Source organism: Neodiprion pinetum, chromosome 6 (assembly GCF_021155775.2).
Source record: "Neodiprion pinetum isolate iyNeoPine1 chromosome 6, iyNeoPine1.2, whole genome shotgun sequence".
NCBI lineage: Eukaryota > Metazoa > Arthropoda > Insecta > Hymenoptera > Diprionidae > Neodiprion > Neodiprion pinetum.
Genome location: NC_060237.1, coordinates 13,319,797 through 13,344,119, shown reverse-complemented (window position 1 = coordinate 13,344,119; position 24,323 = coordinate 13,319,797). Strand labels below are relative to the sequence as shown.

Below are 24,323 nucleotides of genomic sequence, written 5' to 3'. Positions count from 1 at the left end.
GTACTGGTGGGTTTAAAGGAAGCGGAGGTGGTGTGTGAGGAACTGCATGATGGGTTTCTACTTCATTGGGAATGGGTAGGACAGAAGAAGTAGGTGGGTGGATAATATTTAGCTCGATTGGATTGTCATACCCTGTTTGTATGGCTCTAAATGTCTGATTCGTTTTTTTTGTTTTACAATGTGTGCACAGAGTAATGACCTTGCCGAGGCATGAGTGACGGTAGAATAAGTATAGGGTTGCGAGAGATAGCAAACCTACACCGCTGTAAGTAAGAGCGTCCTTGATGTGAAACATATAGCGCTGTGTGCGGTGGTGTGTGCTGATATCAGTAGCTTGTTTTACGATATCCTGCAGCGATAGTCCGGTATTGGCCAAGGCATGTACATTTATGTGCGAGGTTTTGTGGAGTGGGGGGATTGCAATTGAGGATAAATTTGTGGTTTCATTTCAATTAAGGTTTTTGTACATCCGGTCCAGATCGAGGGTAAAGTTCGGGATGTATGAGTGGGTTTCCGATGAGGTCGAATACATAGTTGTGGAGAGTGTTACCCCACCTGTGTGACCGGTGCACTTGTTATTCAGCCGTAATATTCCGGCTCCTGAAATGGTGATTCGCGAGATGTGGTCGTTCGGACATAATATATGTACGGTTTCTGGTTTTGCTGAAGAAAATATCCAAGCATTGGCGACGGAAAGTTCCGTCCAATATGTGCCCACGAAAGATGTTAGTCTAACGTCGCAATTTTTTGTTACTGATTGTGAGGAGTGGAGAAACAAGTCGACTTCGCATAGCTTGTGGATTCCGCTGTGAAATAGTGGTTGACTTTGTCTGCAAATGTATCTGTTTTGCGTTAGGATACATTTGTTGATTTTCGGTTCGGATAGCTGGAAGTATGACGCTCCATTTAGTGTTATTGCTATGTAGTCGCTGCCAGGTTGAATGTAAGCGAATTTGTTATTTGCAGAGTCGTATGTCTGTCTAACGGGGACGGGAAGCAGTCGGTACAGGTCAAAAGCCTTGGAGTTGAGCAACGGAATAGATATCACATAAAGCAGTCTGGGTTCGTAATACGCTATGTCGATTTTAGAGATTCGAATCAGTTCTTCAGCGTAATTTGTATCCATTGGAATAGGAAACTCTATTTGTGGTCTGAGTGACTGGATATGTTTAAGACTGGAAATAATTTGTTCTGGTGATAGAATTTTAGGGTGGACGATACCTTTTTGAGCGAAGAGGATAGCGTTCACTAAGCTGGACAGGTCAAGTTCGTATTCGTTCAAGTGTCGGTCCAGGTCAATTAGTCGGTTAAGTAAAGTCGTTCTGAAGGTATTGTTGGCGATTAAGGCTCTTGAAATAGCTGCATCAGTCGAGAGGGCCGTGAGTAATTTATGTTGTTCGCGGTCGTGGCTTATCATGCTGTCGATTTCTTTCCCGTAGACGCCCAACGTTGACTGTACGATATTTGTCTGTTTCTTAAGCAGGAATGCTAAGTGTCTACTGTCGTTGTACAAGTTGTAAATTTGTTGGTTAAAATATTCTCCGTCTTTTACGTCTAGGGTGCCGAATAAGGATTTTGATACGCTACCAATGAAATTAATCGCGCCTCGTGTTCCGCAATGGTGGGCTAATTTAGCAAGTTCGGAGTGAGTGGATTCGCCTGTGCGATGGCCAACTGAATATTCTATTCGGTTTTGGTATAGTTTCATGGTTTTTATTCTATCAGCCAACATTTGAAAATGGTCGCCGGTGTAACAGTAGTTTTTGGCGACAGAGCATTTACCTTCTATTATGGTTAAGAATTCTGATGCTTGGTCAAGTCGGTCGAATAAATATTGGAGGTCTATGTAGTTCAGCAAAGTCCATTCTTTGTTATATGTGCGTAGGTCTTGCAATTGTTCGAAAAAGATTACCGGGTTCTGATTCAGTTGCTTAATCGCGACGTTAGTCGAATCGTCTGTCTTGCTGTCGAGAGCACTGCACCTGCAACGATATGCAAGATTATGAGACGTAATGTAACGCGATCGCAGGCAATTTGGTAGCATGCTATTGTCGGTTGTACTGTAGTTGCTATTGAAGGGGTTATTGTGGGATTTTACTATGTATGTGCGATTTTCAGTTTATTGAGATGAACTATTTTAGTTTTGTTTAGCGTGAGGTATATTTCGGCGTTAACGTCATCTATTATTCGTTTGATTACATACGGGCCTTTATAATGATCTTGGAATTTTGACCTTGTTTCGTTCAATAGGTAGACAGTTTGTCCTACGTCAAATCGTTGTGGGTTAATCGTTCTGTCGTAGTGTTCTTTACTTTTCTGTTTAGCTTGTTTTAGGTTCAACGCGGCGCGTTTACGGATGTCTGTGAGATTCGCTATTAGATCGAGGAGGAATGTATCGTATGTATGCGTGGATGTGTTGCTTAGTATCGCATCTGTCGGTAGTTTAGCTTCCGAGCTAAAGATCAGCTGGTCAGGTGAATAACGTGTACTGTCGTGTTTCGCTGTATTATAGCAGAAAATGGCGAAACGTATGAATTCATCCCAATCTTTACCTTCGTTGGTGTAATGTTTTATGTATTCGGTAATTACGAGGTGACTTCTTTCTAATGAGCCGTTTGATTGCGGTCTATAGGCGGTTGTTCGTAGTTGTTTAATTTTGAAGAGCCTGCATATTTTTTTGAAAGCGGTACTCATGAAGTTTCGTCCCTGGTCAGTGAGTATAGTTCGTGGAGATCCGTAGCGCGTGATGTATTCTTTAGCGAATACTGTCCCTATCGTCTTTGCCGTAGCATCGGGAATTGGAATGGCGTCTAAGAACTTGGTCAGATTGCACTGGATCGTCAAAAGGTAGCGGTTATTCGATTTCGTAACAGGGAGTGGACCAATTAAATCTAGAGCTACTTTGTCAAAGGCCTCTGCGGGCGTGTCAGTGATTGCCATGGGTCATTTTGTTTTGATCCTGACTAGTTTTTTCCTGTGGCAACTGTCGCAAGATCTGATGATATTTTGAATTTGCTTTTTCATATTTGGCCAAAAATATTTTTCTCTTATTTTATTGAAAATTTTTGTAACGCCTTGGTGTCCTTCGATCAGTGACTCGTGGTACTCTTTGATCATGTCTTTGAGTAATTGTTCGTCTGGTATAATTGAAGTATTTCTACAAAGTGTTACTCGAATGTCTGAATCCGCAAAAATGTGATAAATAAGTTTTTTAAAGATAGATCGTAGAATATCATCAACTCCTGGTCCTGACATGGGGAATGATATGGACCGAATGTCTACTCCGGACAAGATAATCCTCAAGTTAACTAACGTGTAGAAAATGTCGTCAAGTCTGCCCGGGTCTGATTGACGTGGTTTCACTACGAGGGTAAATATGTATTTGTTGTTTTTCAACTGAGTTTTAATTACGTCGTATATTTTTGGATTCTGGTTTTGAAAGGATTCCATGGTCATCAGATTTCCGTCTGTCAACTGTTTTTCTAGTCCTTCTGTCCAACCACAATTAGCTGATACGAAATGAGCGTAATTATCGCACAACATGAGAAGTCCGTCATCAGTTTCGGTTGCGTTGGGTGTTGGTAATATGTCATTTTGATTTTGTATGAAGTAATCTAAGCAACAAAAGTTGTCGTTGACAATATGGGGGCGGTCCGGTTTTCGCTCTTCGGGATTGTCGCGACGTTGTGAGCCTAAAGGTGGTAGCGTTGCCGTAGGTACAACGGAGGCATCGCTATCCGTGTCTTCAACAGCTGACTCCAGATCATGTGTCACGGAGTCACTCTCCGAGATATCAGTTTGGTAGCGCGAGGGAGTAGAAACCGGAGCATGTCTTGGAGCTGACCTAGTGCCGGTCCGACGCATTGGCTGACGAGTTGAAGGGGGACCAGGGATTCTGGGTGTTGATGCATCTGCTTCAGATTCAGAAGATGTCGAGTCATAAGTCGGGTTTTGATAATTACAAATGGTGATCGTTTTGTCGGAGTCTTTAAATATGTAATGGATCATCCGATTAACAAGGTTCCAGTCTAACTTATCTAAGCCGCAGCCTAGTCTTGGAATCGAGAGCGATTTGACTTTGTCTTGTTCTAAGCAATTCTTTAGATTTACTAGGGCGTTGGACAGTGTTTCTCCAGTTGGTTTCTGGTAGTGGTATTTTTTGGTTACTAGATTGTAAATGAGGCGGTTACCATGTGGCAGTGTCAATACGTTCCTTACTTCAGGGTCTAGTTGTTGTAGTTGATCTCGGGTGATTATTTTCCTATTGATTAGTTGTCCCGCGACTCCTCGTGATGTCTTGCAGTCTGCCGAGATGCAGTGGGCTAGGTTATCTTGTCTGACGAGGAGATTGGCGCGTATCTCTTGAATAAATTTACTATGCTTTAATGGTAGGTGGTTAAGATCTGTTACGAATTCCGTGAATCGAGGGGCGTAATTTCGTGCTTTACTGGTAGTGGCTTCGGGTGTCGGCTTATTTAGTGTGTCGGACTGTTCTTTACGTATTTTAACACTACGACCCTGGGGCTTACCAGAGTTTTGGTGTGATTTAGATGAGGTGAGTGGTTGAACTCGTTCCGTAGTTTGCTTGATCGTTTGATCGACTACGATCGGTGCCTCCGTTGCGCTGCTATTGTCAGTCATACTGGCACTTGAGTCAGAGGTAACAGTAGAAGTCGAAGTGTCTTGTAATGTTTTGTTTCGTCTTCGTGGGGAAGGGCTGGTGGATTCATGTGCAGATCCATGCGCTCGTATTGGGTGCTGGTCTACATGTTTCATTCGCTTGTGAGCGCCGGTAGATGAAGATAGCATATCCGGTTCGCGAGCACGTGTTGGATGTTGGTGAGCTATTTTGGTGAGTGGGAGCGCTGGTAGACGAAGACAGCATATCTGGTTCGCGAGCACGTGTTGGGTATTGGTGAGCTACTTTGGCGCGCTTGTGGGCGTCAGTAGATGAGCATTCTGTATCGGGTCGTGGCCGTTTTGAGGTAATAGATAGAATTCGGAAATTGTCGACAGGTGGATTTCTGGAAAGCGCGTCTGCGTTGGAGTTTGCTATTCCTTTTTCATGTTTTGTGACGTACGAATATTCTTCCAACTTCAGTCTCCGGTGCATTAAACGAGAAGTCGGGTCCCGTAAGTTTTTGATCCACTCTGGTGGTTCGTGGTCTGTTACCAGGGTGAAGGTTCTACCGTGAAGGTAAGGACGAAAATGTTTGACGGCATAAACGACTGCTCAGAATTCTTTTTCGGACACCGAGTAATTGATTTCGGCCTTTTGTAACACCCTCGATGCATACGCGATTGGTAAATCCTCGCCATCTTTGTCTTGACTAAGTATTGCTCCTATTGCATACTTTGAAGCGTCGGTTGTTAGGATGAAGGGTTTTTCGAAGTCTGGATACTGCAGTATCGGTTCTCGACACAGACTATCGCGTAGTGTTTCGAACGCAAATTGATGTTCTGCTGTCCATAGGAAAGGGCTATTCTTCTTTAGCAAATTATTAATAGGTCTAGCAATTTTTGAAAGGTTATGAATGAATCTTCGGTAGTAGCCTATCAAGCCTAAGAATTGTTTGATCTGTTTAGGATTCTTGGGAACTGGGTAGTTTTTTATTGCTGATATCTTTTCCGGATTAGGTTTCAATCCATTTTGAGTGATGACGTGACCTAGGTATGCTACTTCTTTACGCGGAAATTCACATTTATCTGGCTACAGGGTTAGTCCTGCATCAGACAATCTCTTCATGAGTTTCCGGAATTTGGTTTCGTGCTTCTCCAAGGATCGGGAATAAACGACTATATCATCCAAATAGACAAACATATCTGTACCCTGTAATCCCGATAGAACCTGATCTATTAGACGTTGAAAGGTGGATCGGGCATTTTTTAAGCCAAATGGCATTCTAGTATATTCGAAATGGCCATGAGGAGTCGAAAAAGCGGTCTTTGCGCCGTGATCGGGATGCATTGGAATCTGGTGGAACCCGGAAGCCAGGTCGAACGTTGAGAAATATTTTGCGGAGCCTAGCTGATCTAGGATATCGACGATATTTGGTAGCGGATAAGCGTCGCCAATGGTTTTTTCGTTCAGTTTCCGGAAGTCAATGACCATTCGTCACTTCTTTTCGCCGCTAGCATCTGATTTCTTGGGGATGATCCAGACTGGAGAATTATAAGGAGATGAAGAATGTGTGATAATGTTCTGATCAAGGAGTTTGGTCACTTGTTTTTGTATTCCGTCTTTGTGTACTCTTGGGTGTCTGTATTGTTTGGTATGAATTGGTGCGTCATTGGTAGTAGGGATCGTATGGCTGACTAAGTTTGTATGTCCCAGGGTGTCACCCGGGAGGAAAAATAAATGGTTGAATTCGATAGCAAGATTAACTATTAATTGTTTTTATTCGTCGTTCAAATGATCCAATTGTAACTTTTCTTTCAAAATCTCAAGGCGTCTCGAATCGTAATTTGGGGATGTGGGAAGAACGCGATTCTCGATCCTTTTTTTTTTTCGTGTAAGACCTGTGCTAGTAAAACCTGTCCGCTGCTTGCAGTACTTGTATGCGTTGGGTATGTTTTTGCACTGAGCGTGGCGGTGCTCGCGAGTTTATCGACTTCTTCTAGTGTTACGACTGATCTTCATATTTCCACAACTGATTCGTTGGAATTTATTGCATAAACGTAAGCAAACCCTTGTTGGTTGGTAACCGGGGCCTGTCCCAGGAACATGTTAGCGCCTACTTCCAACTGTTCTATGAATTCCGTTTTTACCGAGGGATTCAAAATTTTTAGTGCAATCACCTGAGCCGTTCGTGGTGGTATCAATCTGTAGTTTTCGTTTGGGAGTTTGAATGGTTTGCTAGTATTATTCGGTATTATTTCTTTTGTATCGAAAGATATCGTTGCATTTTCGTTCCGTAAAAATATCGATTCTCAGATTCCGTCTTCTTGTATCGGGAACAGATCGTCGACTATATGGAATATATGAAGGTTGTCACCGATTCGAATGCTAGTTGTTCCTACTACTTTTATTGGTTCATGTATAGCACTTGTAACGTGGATCTGACCTTCGAGTAATTTACACGGAACATGCGGTTTTTTCTTGACACCGGTGTCAACTATAAATGTGCTGGGTTGTCGTATGAGTTCACCGGTGGTTATTCGAACCTTCGGTGTTTGTGAGACAGATGTTATGAGGATACGCGGTGGTGTTTTTGTGTTGGTTCTATGCCTGTTAAAGGGAATAACGCCGGTTTCGCGAAAGATACGGTAGTTGTTTTTGAAACGGATAGTCACCTTTTCCGAACGTAAAAAGTCTGCACTCAGTATACCGTCTTCGATGATAGGGAAGGAGTTATCGACAAGATGGAATCCGTGGCGTGTATTAGCTAACTCGATGTAGAGACTTCCTATTGTTCTGATGGATTCTTCCGTTATCCCTGAAATCTGCCCAATGTCCGTCTTCGTGACGTGGACTCTTGGGTCGATTTTATCGATTTTCAACAAATTAATATTAGCGCCAGTATCTATTATTAGTGTCACGTACCCATTCAAAGACTGCGGACATTGTGTTCGAATCTGTGGAGGGCCAGATTCTATTTGTACGGAGCTGACGTTTGGTTTGGACGCTGCTCCGGTTTGAGGGAGGTCGATGCGTCCGCGCGGCCGTCCCTGAACTCGTTTAAATGGCTCGCGTTGCCTGAATATTCGCGATGTTGCTTTGCTTCGTATGAAACTTCCGGGTGGACGCCTGCATCGCAATTTTCGTTTGAGTAGTCTTGTGTTACGTAATTAACCCTGAAGTTCGATCGTGAAGGATTTGGTGTGTTACACTGATGCGAGCGTTGACTGTCATTTTGCATGTGGTCTAAATAGTAGGGGAGCAAAAGAGGCTTAATGGTAAGTCACTCGAGCGCTGCGAGAACCTATTGGATCATAAAGATTAGATACTAAAAAGAAAAAAAGTTCATATGATATAAGCTCTTTTACTGCCGGGGGAAGTAGGTACTAATTTTCAAAAATGTAAAAAAAATTTGTTATAAAGAAATACTCGAGTGCGTCAGACATTAATATCGTATACGCCCTATGTGCTACCGGTAACAGAGAAGTATTAATCTGCCGACTTACAAGTCGGGGGTGGCAGCACGAAGGGGTAGATAATGAAAAAAAAAAAAAGTTATTTAAGCTCATCAGATATTCAGGGGGAATGTTAAGTGACCTCTAAAAGGTATCCTATTCAAAAGACTGACGATTTGGATGCAGTCAGAACTCACAGTCGATTTTTGAAAATGTAAAAAAAAAAAATAGTGACCTTGAAATACTCAAGCTCATCAGATTTATATGCAGACAGTTCAGCTCGATGTCCTTGTTTTGCTAACCTATAATCTGATAATTATGTGGAGGAATTTCATTGTTCTGGCAGCTTAAGGTAGTACCGTGACATGTAAAGGACACCAATAGTCAATGGCTATTGTTTTCTTTCTCACTCACTAGTGCTGTCTTTCTTTACCGACTATCGCTCACTTACTTCCACTCACGTGAATCATCGCAAGTCACCAACTTTAAAAATTATTTACAAAAAAATGAATACTGCTTGTTTATGTTTTTTTTTGAAAAAAATTACTTGTTATATCCTCAATTAATAATTCTCAGTTTTTGAAAACAATCCTAAGAAAAATATGGCTGTTATTAAATAAAATGACTTTTAACTTTTTTAAAACACAATAAACAAACCAAAGCGTCACAAATCTACGAACACGACCGCGTTGTATTGTGATCAGCTGAGATGTCATCATAGCCGCAGAAAGTAGTGGGGGGACGGTGCGAGAGAGTGAGAAATAGAGAAAGAGTGAGCAGGGGAGAAAGGCGCGGAGTGGGAAATACATAGTTCTCAGCACTTGCACGTACCTCACTTTATCAATAATTTTAGCTTTTTTACGTTGTAGAAACCGTCAGATTATATTATATCCGTAATTTTTACATGATTTCCTTCAAATTAAAAAAAAAAATAACCGCGCTCGAATACTTCCAGGTGACGTTTTTTTTTTGCAAACTAATTACTCGCTTATTCTCTTATATCATGATCAAATCGTCAGAATATTGAAATTGACGCTTTTTTCCATGTAATTAACTTACCTTCTATTAATCTGATGAGCTCGAATTAATTTGAGGATCGATTTTTTTTTACTAATCTGATTGGCTACCCTAGACGCACCCTTGTATATTAAGGGTTCATATATGGTGATCGTTCATAACAGGGTGCAAGGTTTCCTCCCTTATATTGTTTTGTCGCGCTTAAATAACACCCAAAATCCCCTCTTGGGCTCCCCTACTAAAAGGTTGGTTTGTCGGGTCTCTTGCTCGATATTGGGTATTGGGATTGTTCTGTTGTTGACGATCAGTGTTATTTTGGAAAACTCTTGAATCTTGGTGGATTTTTGGATTCTGGGGATATTGGGACCGATTTGAGCGGCACTCATCGTTTGAGTGGCCTTTGCGACCATACTGCGTGCAAGTTGTGTTGTTGCGCTGCCTTGTTCTGCACTCTTCTATACTATGACCTGCCTTCTTGCAGTATCTACACACCACTAATACGGAAGGTTGTTCAGGACAATATTTATCGATGTGATCGGTTAATTGACATATACTACATTTTATATGGTTTTGTATTCCGTAGTTAGTATCACGGTATGAGGCTAGTTTGAGTCTATCTGATAATAGTTTTTCAGTCTTGGTGGCCGTGTCTATAGCCATTTGTAGGGTTTGTGGATTCTCATGAGCTACTCTTATTTCTAATTCGTCTAGAAACCCTTTGATAAATCTTAGTCTTGCGGTTTCTCTGATATTTTTCTTTAGCACTTGAGTATCACTGATAGATTCTGAGGCATCTATTGATTCGCACGTTTGTCTTAACAGATGTTTTATTCTAGCACCGTAATCTAGAACGCTCTCGTTTCGCCTCTGTGCCGATTGTGCGAGGTCTAGCTGGATATCTGGGAGGTGTTGTTTAGACGCGTAGGCCTGTTTTAGGCAGTCAAGCAAATCTCGAAGAGAATCCGGATTATCTGACTCTATATATTTATTCGCGTCGCCTTCGATTTTCGTGCGAACGAGTGTGGAGAATAAATTCAGTTCTCTGGCTGAGACAGCTTGTTTTGCGCATTCTACTTTAGTTATAAATTCGGATACGGGCATATTAGTGCCATTGAACGTGGAAATCAGAGCAAATGCATCTTTAAGAGGCAGGTGCGGAAAAGTGCTTTCGGTAGCCATGATGTAAATTTTAATCTAGGATTTGTCGACTTACAAAGTGAAGATGAAGAGGAGGAACGGAAGAAAATGTTGCATTCTTCCGTGAGGATGTTGGTCCAGCGATTTCGTGTCTGTAGCCGGTGATGACGTCGGTGTGCGTTGTGTCGTACTAGAAGTCGTGAAGAATGAAGATGTCGTCGTAGTAGCAGCAGGAGATAGTCTTTCAGCAATATCGATTCGGAGATACGGATTTGTCTGTGACGTTCGTGTGAATCAGAGATCGTTGATTGCGTTAACGTAGAATATGGCTTTCAGAGTGTCTTCAACACTATCACACAGTGGTATTACTTTTGTATTAACATCACTGAGCTTGCACACTTCGGAACCGGTCTATCAGATGGCACTTCATGCGTAGCACACACGTCAAATTGTATCACTGGATTTCCGGAAAGCGAAGGCCACCGCTGCCATCAATGTTACGTCCGTGAGTAGAGTTACTCCTGAGCGGTAAGAGTAAACTGGTTGACTTCGCTTTTAAGTTCCAGGACAACCGGAAATCAGGATGAGGATTGAATAACGTAGGGTTTGTTTGAGATATTACTAATATATTTATTTCGAGGAAGCTCAGATGGCGGTAAAAACGAAGTGTGCTGTATAAAGCTATGTAAGAAGTCTAGATGTGACGTTGTTGAGAGTCGGAATAGGAGTGTCCCTCGAGACGTGAAACGTACGGGTGCAGAAAAGTTGTGACAATGCTAGGAGTAGGGAATGGAATATGATGAGTAAGCGCGATAGTGAATAGCGTGAGACTACGTAGAGATAAGAGGACAGGACAGAGACCATGAGATTAATGTAAGAACTGTGGGAGAGTTAGTGAGTAGGAAAAATAGAGAGAAGTGGTATGCTGGACGTAACACGGCAAAAGTTTAAATAGTAAAGTTGTTCATTTTTCAATTCTCTGCAATATTATGTAGTCAGAAATTATATAGAATTTTTTTGTTTCTCATTTTCATAAAAAAACGGGTTTTCTCACACATCTTTCTCTATCATTTCATGATGAAACGTAATTGTTCCGACTCCAAACTTGATGATATCAGTCTACATTTGTTTTTCACCTCTCAAGAGGTCATGGAACCAGAAAGTTATTTTTTCGAACGCAAATTTTTTTATAGATTTGGACTGATTACATGTTCTTATCATAACCAAACTGTGAAGTCGACTGTTTGAAATACGTTTTATTTTTCCATGATATCCTATCTGAGATGTTTAATACCGTCATATCAGTGAATAAGGAGGCTCTATATAAACTGATTCTTGCCACATTTGAGTTAGTATTGACGGTTTCCGTTCATTGAAGTTCTCTGGTTATAGGAGTGCATTATTAAAAACGTATTGAATACTGTAAAATTTTTCAAAAATGTATATCAAACCCGTGAATGTAATGCATATTTTGTCGACTTATTTTATGATCATGAGTTTGCCCGAAACACCAGTGACTGAGAATGAAATGAAATTAGCAGGTACAATTAAAGAGTTTTTAATTGGAAGCATAAACACATACACGAGAATCGAAATTAAAGAAGACGAAAGCTTGGAATTTCCAGAACAATTCAAACACCATAAGCCTGAAAGTATAGAAGACAGTGAATTGGAATGGGACTCAATTTCATCTGATGAGGCAGATGATTCTCAATGTACAAAAAATGAAGATGAGATTTTATTCGATTACAAGAAGAAAGCTGTGGAGTTCTGGAGAAGTCGAAAAACAAAAAATTAAAATATTCGTACAGTTGCACACCGTTTTGAAAAGTTATTTTTAAAACACAATTGAAGCGTTGGGCTCATCAAATCAATGAAGGTGGGACTTTTGAAGAAAAATTAAATGAGATATCTCAATATACTTCAAATCGCTTCATTGAAGCGACTAAATGTGGCAAGATAGTACACGATATTGATTTGCGACGATGAGCTTTGACCGCACATAAAAATTTCACGAATTCCGATGCACGATTCAAAGCGTCAAAAAAATGGGTGAATAAGTTCAAAAGAGCACATCGCATTACGTCTCGGAAAATTACAAAATTTATCACCCGGAAAACTATAGAAGACTCAACAAATCTTGAAAAAAACGGCCGAAGAGTTTACAAATAACATTAAATCTGTTATCAACGACCTTGGTCTGGAAAACGTTTACAATTCAGATCAATGTGGATTTCAATTTGAAATGCATTCTCGTCGCACTCTTGCAAACCAAGGATCAAAAGAAATTGAATGCGTTGTTCAATCGATATCTTCAACAACTCATTCTTATACGATTCAACCAACGATATCCGCCGATGGAAAATTACTTTCACCGTTATATCTTGTATTAAAAGAAATCGGTGGTGACTTTGGCCCACGCGTAGAAAAAACGTTGTTCAAACACACGAACGTTTTTGGTTCGGCATCGAAATCTGGAAAGTTAACATCAGGTAAGAACTATTTACATTATACATTCTTGTGGCATATTAAATATTGTGAACCAAATCAAATTAAATATTTCTTCCGTTTTTTCGACAGATCATTTCAAACAGTGGCTAACCGGAATCTATTTTCCGAATGTTGGCGACAACAGTGCGCTTTTAATCGACTCCTGGAGTAGACACTGTTCAGAAGTAGTTGATGTAGTAACTCCTCCTAACAAAAAAATTGTATTAAAAATTATTCCAAAAGGGACAACAGGACAAATACAACCATTAGATGTGTTTGGTTTTCGAATATGAAAAAATTTTGTTCGGCACTTGTCAGATATAGTAATTCTTTCCGGTAGCGATATAAATCTGCATTAAAGGAATAACATCATCAAACTGCAGTCACTTGTTCACAATGAACTGTCTTTCCCACGTTATATTAATATGCTCAAATATGCATGGTACAAAAGTGGGTACATAGAAAATACACCCCCTGAGTTCATCAATCCGGTGACGTTTGGTTTTGGAGATAATTCGGAACCACGATGTGACATTTGTGGTGGTTTAGCTGTTATAACATGTTCGTGGTGCAAAAAACTCTCGTGTCTCAAACACTTCTTTGAGGAGTATCATTATTGCAATGAATACATTCCATAATACGAAATGAAGAAACTGATAAGTGCATTGTCTGCTTTTTTTTCTGTCATGGGTACTAGACATTTTAATAGCTACATAATATATGAATTAGAGGTTTCTAGTAGATAAAAAAACTACGTGCCTGTTAAATAAAGTTTTATATAAAATGAAAAAAAATCACGTGATACTTATTCGCTTGTACTAAAATGGATGCACAAAACTAAACTAGATGTAAAAGATTTATGAGTTATTTACGATAAGGGTGGAACAGTATATGTGGATTTACTGAACCTATATATAAATATAAACATATTCCGTTTGACGAATTTGTCAACCTCATTCAATTTTCAGGCGAAATAAGAACTTCTTCAGTGATCAAATGACGAAAAATGTATTAAAAAACACTTTTTTTTTTAATTAAAAAGAAATAAAAAAATTGTTTCCAATTTTCGGCTACATATTTTTGCAGAGCACTAAAAATTAACAACTTTGCTCTCTAAACTTTTGCCGTATCTATTTTTGTTTTGAAGATATCAGCGAAAAACGAAAAAACCACCGATTTTTGAGAATTAATTCCATCCCTTAAATAAGCAAGTGGGCTGCTTATTTTTCGTGAGGGTTTATACTTTGGTGTGAACTACAAAATATAATTTTTTTGACCCAGGTTGTAGGGGTACAGTAAGGTGACCTTTCTTGGAAGTAAGGGCCATCCCAGTTTCTTCGTAGTTTCGGACCTCGTCTTTTCTGTCTTTAAGGTTAAAAGAGCCAGACAGAATCTCCGGCATTAAATTTTATATCCCTGGCTCGAATATCATAACGAGTTTTTAATTTGTCTGAAGCCATAGAAATTCTACTTGTAGCAGAGTTGTGAATTTCTTCTACTATGGGGAAGATAATAACTATAGCAAAATAAGTCGCCAAATTCAATTGGGGATACATGGCATCGGGGGTTTTGTACATGTGGGTGGATTCGTTCACGAAAACAATCTGAGCAGACCTGCATAGGGAGCCAATAGTAATGTCGGGTTGATCGGAAACAACCGATCAACAGTTGCAGCCCTGTCATCAAATCAGCACAAATAAATTCACCTGTCTAATGGACACTGTATAAGGAAATAGTGAGGCGCGTAGCGCCGAGGTGGGGTTGGCGCGCGAAGCGCGCAGGGTCGAAGCCCCTAGTTGGTCTAAATTTATGAAATTTGTTAGAGAAATTATGGATTGTTTTTCATACATATATGTGATTCATTAAAATTTTCAATATTGATGTCTGTAGAGTTTTGGAGTTGTGGAGTGATTAGCGAAATGATTGATGCCGATAATTATGGTTAACGATAACAAGAAATTAATAGATGCTTTATTGAAACAGAGAACAAACGAGGTACTGAATTTACACGATTGATTGATGAAGGTACAGAAAGCAAAAGAATGAAGCTAGCTACTTGATGCGTATGTTACGAGAGCGCAACGAAGACTAGGGTAAAGAAAGAGTGCAGGCTCGCCCCCGAGTCGAGGCCAAGGGTCGCGTCGCGCCAAAAATGCCACATGTAGGGAAATTTCCGGCGCGGTCAAACCCTTAGCCCTCGGCTAGCGAGGCAAGGCCTGGACACTCGAAGGCTAGTCGGACACGAAAATATTTCAACGGTTTTTCTCGCCAGTGGCGGGTGTCCGCCACAATGTCATAGTGGGGTTCTATAAAATGCCTCCACACGGGACAATAAACGTCAATAGCAGTCTGTTTTAATAATTCTGTTTTCTATACATTTCTTCATACCCAGAAGAGTATACAGAAATTATCCATTCATCAATATCGATAAGCATCCACATTTTCCACTATATACATAACCTGACAGTTACACCTTCTATATAATTAGGTTTGCACCAGAAAGTACGTCACTAAGCTCAGCATGCACTGTGGAACAAACATCAGTCCAGGATACAAAGTGCGTAACAAATCGTACGTCGTAACATCGATGGCGAAGAATGAGCAAGATTCATTAGAATCTGCAGAATCTCACGAGTGTGCCACAAGAGCTGGTATGTATTGTAACGTGGTATTTCGTACCCCGTCACATGGTTCAATTATCGCACTTCCCTACGTACAAAATATCGCTGAAAATAACGAAAGCACGTCTGAGGCCAATACTCCAAAAAAAAAACGACTAGTTATCTTTAAGTGAAGTTCTTTTTATTAAGCTCATTCTATTCTATTTTCTAATTTTGTAACGCTCTACGCGAACCATCTACGAGACTTCCGCTTCAAGATACCAGTACACTGCCTGACAGGGGTCACGTACCAGCTCAACACCGACCACCACCAACTACGGACGAACGAATATTGCTGAAGCCACTCCCGATGGATGCCTATCTAAGTTGTGAACAGGGTCGTGCGTGATGCACAAACAGTACCTCCAACTATTTAAGACTTATCGGCCAGGAGCCGAACCACGAATCAATGCTTTTACCGCTCGGATGAATCGCCAGACGGCGTACAGGGCTGTGCGTCAAAAACACAACAAAGCCTCCCGTCGACGATACTTATCAGCCTGGAGCTGAACCGACCACGACATCTACTAAGTCGTTGTCTATCAAATAGAGGACGGTTTTCTCTTAATGAACCGTTCTATCGAGGGGCTGTGACGTGGAATAGGCTAGACTATGCTGACCACGTGGATCTGGTGGATACAGTGTGGGGATCCGGGTCGATGGCCATCACCACCAGATCGTTCTGGCATGAGGGCTCCGATGAGCGAGGGCCGGGATGCAGCGCCAACGAAATAGCTACAACGGGGAGTACCAGTAAAGCAAGGAGTGAAGCATAATCGGTCGCAAGTCCAAAATACCGGTACCGCGACATTCCCGCATACTACGATATCGCAATACATGAGTGGTGCGACTTCCCCTCTCATCAACGATACAGCACAGCTGATGAAAACATATCCGACCACCGCCAACGTGCCGATACCTCAATACCTGTCAGTGAAGGAGAAGAAAAACACGCGGCGAGGGATTATCGCCGCCTACCCGTAGACCCGATCAACGCAACCTGCTGGCCCAATTCGAATAAAGCAAATTTGAGGAAGAATCACGTGACAGCAGCACGACGAAAGTCAGGATCATCGCTCGTCTCGACACTCTACGTTCAGTTCTCGATTAATAAAGACGTGCTCTCGCAGTATCCAGTATTATTATCGCTATCAATAGATTCAGTTTCTCGCTTTCTTACCGCATCTTCGGTGCCGGTTTTATCTTCTTTTTACGTAACTGAGGTTGCTTTTCTATTGTGTGAAGCCACGAAATTACTTGCAATATATCGCATCTTCATCTCTCTCTCTCTCTCTCTTGCAGTTGGTCTGCGTGAGCCACCTGGGCTCGTACCTTATTCTCTACTACTTCTCATCTTATTATTTTCTATTTCTTATTGCAAGTAACTTCGCGACTGGTTGACTCTTACTCACGCATTGTTAGTGACTATTGCTTTATTTTATTATCTCTCTCTTCTAGAATACCTAAATATCTAATATCGCTGTATAGCAGCATGTTCTGTTAAGTTATCAATTCTTACCTTAGCTATTGAGCATTACTATTTCGTTATACTTTTTCTGATTAATTCATAACTGTTTCTTTACCTATTATCTTTGATTAATTTATCTTAGTGAGTGTACCGCGTGGGCGATCTTACATCGCCGTGCGGTCTCGCTCGTCGTTCTTTTGACTTTGGATTATTGCGCCTTATCGAATAACATCGTTTTCATTATTTTCTTCGCTAATACCGCTGATCGTAGTTGTCCGTAGTCTCTTTGGTTTGTCGTATGTTGCGCATTAATTCTCTTGAGTATTATTTGTCTTAATCACGAAATCATTTTTTATCGTACCGAATATTATCTCTCTTTCTTCTCGCACTTACCGCAAACTAGAGACCACGTATTATCTGTTAGTTCCTATATTTCATAATAATTCTCTGCTTGACCTGTTTCTTTGAATTTCGTTTGTAATTAATAATTCCCTGCCTCTGTTATATCTCTGATATTTCTGGTAATGTGATAACTATTACAATTTTTGTATTACGCATGGTTCTTACAATCTCTTCTCATATTTTATGGCTTGCTTGATCAATGCTTAATTCAAGTACCTTATATCTTTCTCTGTTCTGCCTATTCATTATAAAACCGTGTTAATTATTACCTGAAATCATAGTATCGCGAGCCTACGCATATCTCTCGTTTATTCTGAAAACGTTCTGTTATTTGTTAAGTCTCTCGCTTAACTTTTCCTGGCTTTAAATGAATTATCTCACCTATCTTATTTGTATCTAAATCTCTTTAGTTGTTTGCTTGTTATTGATATTTATCGCTTCTTGGTCAATATATTTGACGCTATTTCTGCTTCACCTGTTTCTTATCTTATCTATTGGATTCAACCCCTCCCCTCTACCATTATCTTGTCTATACTGAGCAAGCTGTGCAAAACCGTCGTAGAACCTGATCTTGTCTTGGTCTATATCTTTTTTCTAATCATCTATTTTCTGACGCATGTGTGTCTGGCGCCCAACAATCATGTGTCTCTCTTTCATTATCTCTCAATATCTAATTATTCAGGTTAGTAACTGCGCCGTAAGGTAACCAATCTACATATAATCCTCAAACAATTGGTTACAGTATATAAAAAGCAATACGTTTTGATGTAAAATATGTGTGAAGTATCTTCAATTAAGTATCTTGGCTGACAGCTGGATGCAAGTATAGTATTGCCTCTAATGTGGGTTCACCAATAAAGCGTAGATCTGGCATCTACAGAAATCAACTGCTACTGGCAAAAAGCGAAGGACAAGGGTTGGAATATGCAGGAAACTAAGCTATCATTGAACAACGCAATTCGAAAACAATCTGTCAGCTGTGTGGCACATGATGCAAAATATGTTCGCCATTCTGTACAACAAACAAGTTGCTGTACAAGCATTTGCTGGCCTTGGTAATCCCTTTCTGAGCTTTGTTACCCCCGAAAGTTGATTGCATTGTATTCTGTGCTAGCTACACTCAGATCTAGGCTGGTACGGTTTCTGTTCATTCGTTTATCATCAGAGAGGTTGGATATTTTTGTGCTACACAATGCAAGCTATATGGTCCACAGATCACTTGAAGACTATTTATGGTTTAATATATTCTTCGAGACATAACTGAGTGAAAGCATGTATGAAATGTATAGTACTCTGTTTTACATCATCTCAATTTCTATCTATCCTGAATATTAACACATGCTTTCTATATTTTAGACACTGAAAGCTTTGACTGAAGCAAAATTGTTGTGACATGTGCATAGGCAGCTAGTTTTTCAAATATGAACGAACCAAACGCAGGATCGAACATCAGCAGCGAGGGACTATTCACTTGTGGAATTAGTTCCAAATCACTGGAAATCACTGGAATTCGAGTTGTACTTTGATAGTGAACATCACGTGAAAATCGGTAATATGCTGAACATTTTGAAACGTTCATGGGAAATCCATACTAAATTTCAATTTCTGTATTGATTCATAGATTCTATGCCTTGTCATAAGTAATAGAGTGTGAAATAAGTTTTTCACCAGTAATAACCGCCTTGTCCAAGAGTAAGAGACAAAAGTTTCGTCAGTTGTGTGGGGAACGTTTCTCCTACCAAAAAGTTGATATTTTACTAATGAAATCAAAGTTTGGTTTCTCGTTAACTTGACATTCGTCGAATGCAGAATTAACGTACATTTATGTATGTCAATAATTTCTACTATTGAACCTGGTTAGAAAATGCGCGCTGAGAAAACAGAGTTGAAAGAGCGTGAGGTCCGGAAGATGTAAGAGGATATTGACAAAATATCGACTGACCTAAAAACATTCAATGTTGATTTGAATAATTGTTGTAAGAAATAAAATTCTCCATATTTTGGCTGAATAAGAATGTCGCAGGTATCCAACCGCCTAAGAAGAGGTCGTTCGCCATTATGGGTCCTGTGACAGAATGATCAGAATAAAATGCAGTATTTTTTCGGATATTTCTTTTGACTTTTGATAGTCATTACTCCTATGAGATTGTTCGAAAAATTTTTGAAAAATATCAGACGGCGTTCTTGTGGTCCTACTACACCTTTTTTGGAAACAAATCATACGAGGGTCAAAACTTGGTCCAGTCGACATGGAATGCTCCATGCATTATACCGGGTTATTTCGTACAAACTAAGCATACAAAGTCATCGTACAGTCCGCTCTCGTAATAGTGTCGCTCCTAATAGTGCCGCTTCCCCTTATTCTCATTCGAACGTAACCCCCACCACGGGCTCACTTCGGGTTTCATATTCGTCTCTCTCAATAGTGCCAAACGCTGGCTCAATGCAATAGCGAATAATTCTGTGCTTTAAATTGAAATTATTGTCATTATTTTTTTAATAATGTTATTTCGTTATAAAATTCATAATATAGTAATAATATCATCAACAAAAAATGTCATAAATTTCGATTATTATCATTAAAATAATAATTGATTTTATTTAAAAAAATAGGGATTATATACATTTGATGATTTTACTATATCAATGTGTATTTTTAACACATTTTATGGAATAAATGGGAATACATGTGATAAGTTTTCTTAAAATGATGAAATTTAGAAAAAGAAATTGAATTTAGAAAATCAAAACAATCCATTTTTATATGCTAAGGAAAACGAATATACGTAAATATACACGAGTAGTCACAGTTTACCCGGCGCGGCGGTACTATTACGAGAGCGCAACGAGAACTCCAACAGCGTGAACGCGTGTCAGTTGTGGGGGTACCTGAGTTCCAAGAAAAATACACCCCTTGAGAGCGGACTGTACATAATAATTAAGTAGCATGCTCGTTTGTAACAATTAGTACGGCAAACTGTTACCACTAGTGGCTCTTTGATTGTTCACACGAAAGTGTCTTGCTTTATATATTCTACCTCATTCTGAGCAGTTTACAATAAATGAGTTGTGATATGAAGACATATAATAGAAAAACTTACAAATTGATGCCGTCAAATCCTGCTCCGATTCCCACATGATTGACGCCCGCGACACCTCGTATGTGATTTATGTGGGCTGAAATAATAAATGTTCGTATATTAATGAGACAAACTACACGCACTCATACTTGTGACGCAAAGTCGTATGCACGCATGTTGTTTGGAAGGTGTGAGTGGCCAACACCAAGCATGATTTGTATTGCATACTGCATACGAGTTTTTTCACAACGACTGCGGTGTGTCGCTTTTTTAGATGTTTTCGAATTTTATTGGTCAGGAATATACATGCAATTAATTGAAGAGAAAATTTTTCGATGAGAAGAATTAACGGACGATCGCGGAAGCCGAACCCGGGACCAGAAAAGGCCCATCCGTGAACGTATACGCACAGGCGTCTCCGCTATTGTTACAATAATCCTTCTCATACAGTAGCGCTCAAAAGTATTTTGACAAAGATAGTAATTGAGTTGATTACATGCAAGTATAAACCACAAAAAACAATAATATTATTTGGTGAAAGAAATTCGATATTCTCCATAATTGTTTAAAATTAACTCTTGATTGCTCGAAAATAAAGTGAAAGTGAAGAAAAGTCAGAAAAAAGATTGATCAAAGTAATTACTAATTTCATATTATCAAAATACTTTTGAGAGCTACTGTATATCCAGTGCACCTCTCCCTTAGGGAAAAAAAACCCCAATTTTACACCCAAAATAACCCCCAAAATAACCTACAACCTCTAAGGGGTAAATTCGTAACCCTTGATTCAGGGTTAACCTCGAAATCGAAGGTTTACTCCCAAATCGAGGGTGGACCTCCCAATTGTAACGAATTTCTTATATTGGTAGGTCAGGTGCTATAAACGCATAATGGTAAAGTAAATCTTATAATTATATAAATGGTTATACAGTTAAAATTGGCGAGAAATATTGATGGGACGTGAAATAAAACAAGACAAACATAAATATTTAAAAATAACTCTTATCTTTCTGAGGCGTCGTACGATGAAAATAAATGTTTGTCCTTTATGTTGAGTCGTCAGTCCTTATATAATATATACTTTGATCAATCTGATAATTGGTGTCAGAATTTTCTTAAACTTTCCCAACAGGGTTCGAACGGATGACACAAAACAAATAAATAAATAATTGAAATTCTGTCTCCATGCTTATATGTTAATTCGAGTTGTTATATTGATGATTGATGTAAAGGACTCTACGGATACTGATTGACTGACCATCGTCGCAGCCTCACGATGATCGACAACACACGTATATGTGTGAACATATTGTTGTGACGCGATGACGTCCAGATTCTTACAAAATCGAGGATTTATTTTGAAAGAATTCTCGAGTCAAGAGCTTATTATATCATTTTACTGGGATTATAGATGTAACGGTATTACAAAAGTGCATTACACACCATTATTCAATACAATAGAAACTGACTCATTAAGAAGTTGTCTGGTAATTTCTCATTTGATATCTTGAGGCAATCATACACATATATTATATATGCATTTGGATATTCATTTTTATCATTGAATGCCACGAAAATGATATATTAACATTATTGAATTCTTGTATATCTATACGAATTCACGTTTAATATGAAAGGAGGTATAATGTATCCCCACGCAGAAGAACAATCGTAAATAAAATTTAATATACGTATGCATAATTCATATAGCCATGAAGAATTATCTGTACCCGTTGCATTTCATTCATTATTATATTATAATGGAGATGTATGCCTAGATGTGCATACACCATATGAAAATATATAAAATATTCAGCTTCGATAATTTTCAGATAATTTCCAAGAACGATCATATAAAAAATCACTAAGAAAATCGAAGAGGGTCAATGTTTACGATTCACCAAGTTGACATGGGAATCCCCATATATAGTGTAGTTTATGATTTCAAATTTCAACCCTGAAAAAACTGAGTAGTATTCTTTTGGAGCGTTGCATAATGGCATGCAGGATAAGTAAAATGCAATATCAATAGTGATCCTTATATTATATTGTAATATGTTTTGCGTCTCCTTGAGCTTATAGCGTGGATGTATGCCTGAGTGCGGTGACGCGAGTTCTCGATCATTGATATGTGTGTGCCGTTCATGCGGGTGGCTGACCATTGAATGTCGTCCCAGATAACAGAACTAGGCAAACCGGCCTCAGTGCCGGATCGTTCATTCCTAGTTACCTTGTTTTATAATTTTACTTTCGTATACCTGTTGGTTATTTTGTTTGATAATTTTACTTTCGTATACCTGTTGGTTACTGACAATAACACGTTTTCAGGTGTCCCCCTCCGATTTCGATGAAACTCTGGTATGTTATGGAGGGTCAAAATCGATGATATACGTATTTTTTTTATGGGCCCAAACTCATTTTAAAGGGGTGCAACACCCCTCCAAAGTTGACCACCTCCCAAGATGATTTTTCTGTTTTGCATACAAGGAGGGGATTTTGATAACTAATAATGATAGTAATAAATACCTTGTCAAAAGTGATGAAAAACACACTTCGAATATTCTCAAGAACTCTTTATTTTAGGGATTAACTTGTACATACAAAGTTCATTTTTTACATTACGAACAAGATGTTCATCAAAGCTCAATGAATCCAACAGTACTGTGAAGAGCATGCATGAATACAGAATACGTGCTTTCGATTTTTCCCAAAAACTGAATTCTTATCGACTTTTTTCCCAATATTGCGGATTATGTCTAGTATTTAGCCATGAATCATTGAATAACATTGTTTGAGGCTCGCATTCATTTTGACATCGCTCTCTTATCATTTTACTGTTTTATCAATTTTTTTCAAGAAACGTAAATATTTTGCATTTCAAGCAGACTATCAACTACTCGAAAATTCGATGTGTGTCATATGTAAACAAGTCACATCTCTACTTGAATTAATTCTATGGCACAGATATTTGAGGGGTAAGGGCTGGGAAAAAGATCAACAAAAAACAAGTAGTGATTATTAGCCATTTTGCATTGAAAAAATGGATGAAGAAATTTTTTTTTTGTTAGTTTGATTCATACACTAAATACACCTGTAAATAGTTTTGTAAATAAATTGCGTTTTTATATAATACAAAATTGTTGAATATGCACATGATTCCTCTACCGTGGCCACACCCTTTAAACAAAAACAAGTTCCAAGTTTATCTATAGATCGCTTTATGGATGATAGTCGGTGCAATAATGATATTTATAAAAAAAATGCTGTAGGCAAAGTGATTTTTTACACCAAGAACATCTGATTACTGCGACATTCGTGCAACCTTCGATTTCACAATTCGGATGAGATGACTGTCCAAATGCAAAATCGACGGGGTTATCAAATTCATCAGGTTTTTTTGCAATGAACCCGCTTTCATGCCACTCATAACGAAACAAATTATGATATCGCGGAGATGACAGTTGGTTGTGAACTAAAGACTGTAATTTTATTATATTATTCCTTAAATGTAAATTTAAATCATAATCAAGAAGAACTACGGTGTCTGAAAAATGACGAATATAATTTTTCCATATACGGAAGCCGAAAACATCGAGAGGTTGAATTTTTCCAGTGGTTCCTTTCGGTATCAAAAAAGTCGTCAACTTTTTGTCTGGGGGTGTCGTCTCTTGCACAACTCTAGAACAATGCCCACTCCAAGAATCAATTAGAAGTAGACTCTTCAGTCCCACTTTTGGGATAAACACTTCTTCTAACCACATCTTGAAATGCTCTGTAATGAATCATTGTGATTAATACCGTTTGAATATATGCAGCGCGAAACAAGAATTATTATACCCGAAGTAAGTTTTCCTGATTTGGAAGCTGTGATGAAAACATTTGGCGGTCTGAATGAATGTTGTTCAACTATAGGTCCGAACGTTCCGGATGGTTCTATTAAAACAATAAATAAAGGAGATAATAATTTTCCGTCCGCTAAAATTGTAGGCTGTATAG

At 39.1% G+C, this 24,323-nt stretch overlaps 1 protein-coding gene across 3 annotated transcripts in view; it reads right to left on the bottom strand.

Moving 5' to 3' along the window:
- LOC124221964 (dipeptidase 1) overlaps positions 1-24,323 on the bottom strand; it is a 1,639,756-nt gene that overhangs the window by 229,095 nt on the left and 1,386,338 nt on the right. For all 3 annotated transcript variants that reach the window (XM_046632456.2, XM_046632457.2, XM_069137092.1), the window contains exon 11: positions 20,349-20,424. In XM_046632456.2, the coding sequence (XP_046488412.1) occupies positions 20,349-20,424 (76 nt within the window). The remainder of the gene's footprint in view (positions 1-20,348; positions 20,425-24,323) is intronic.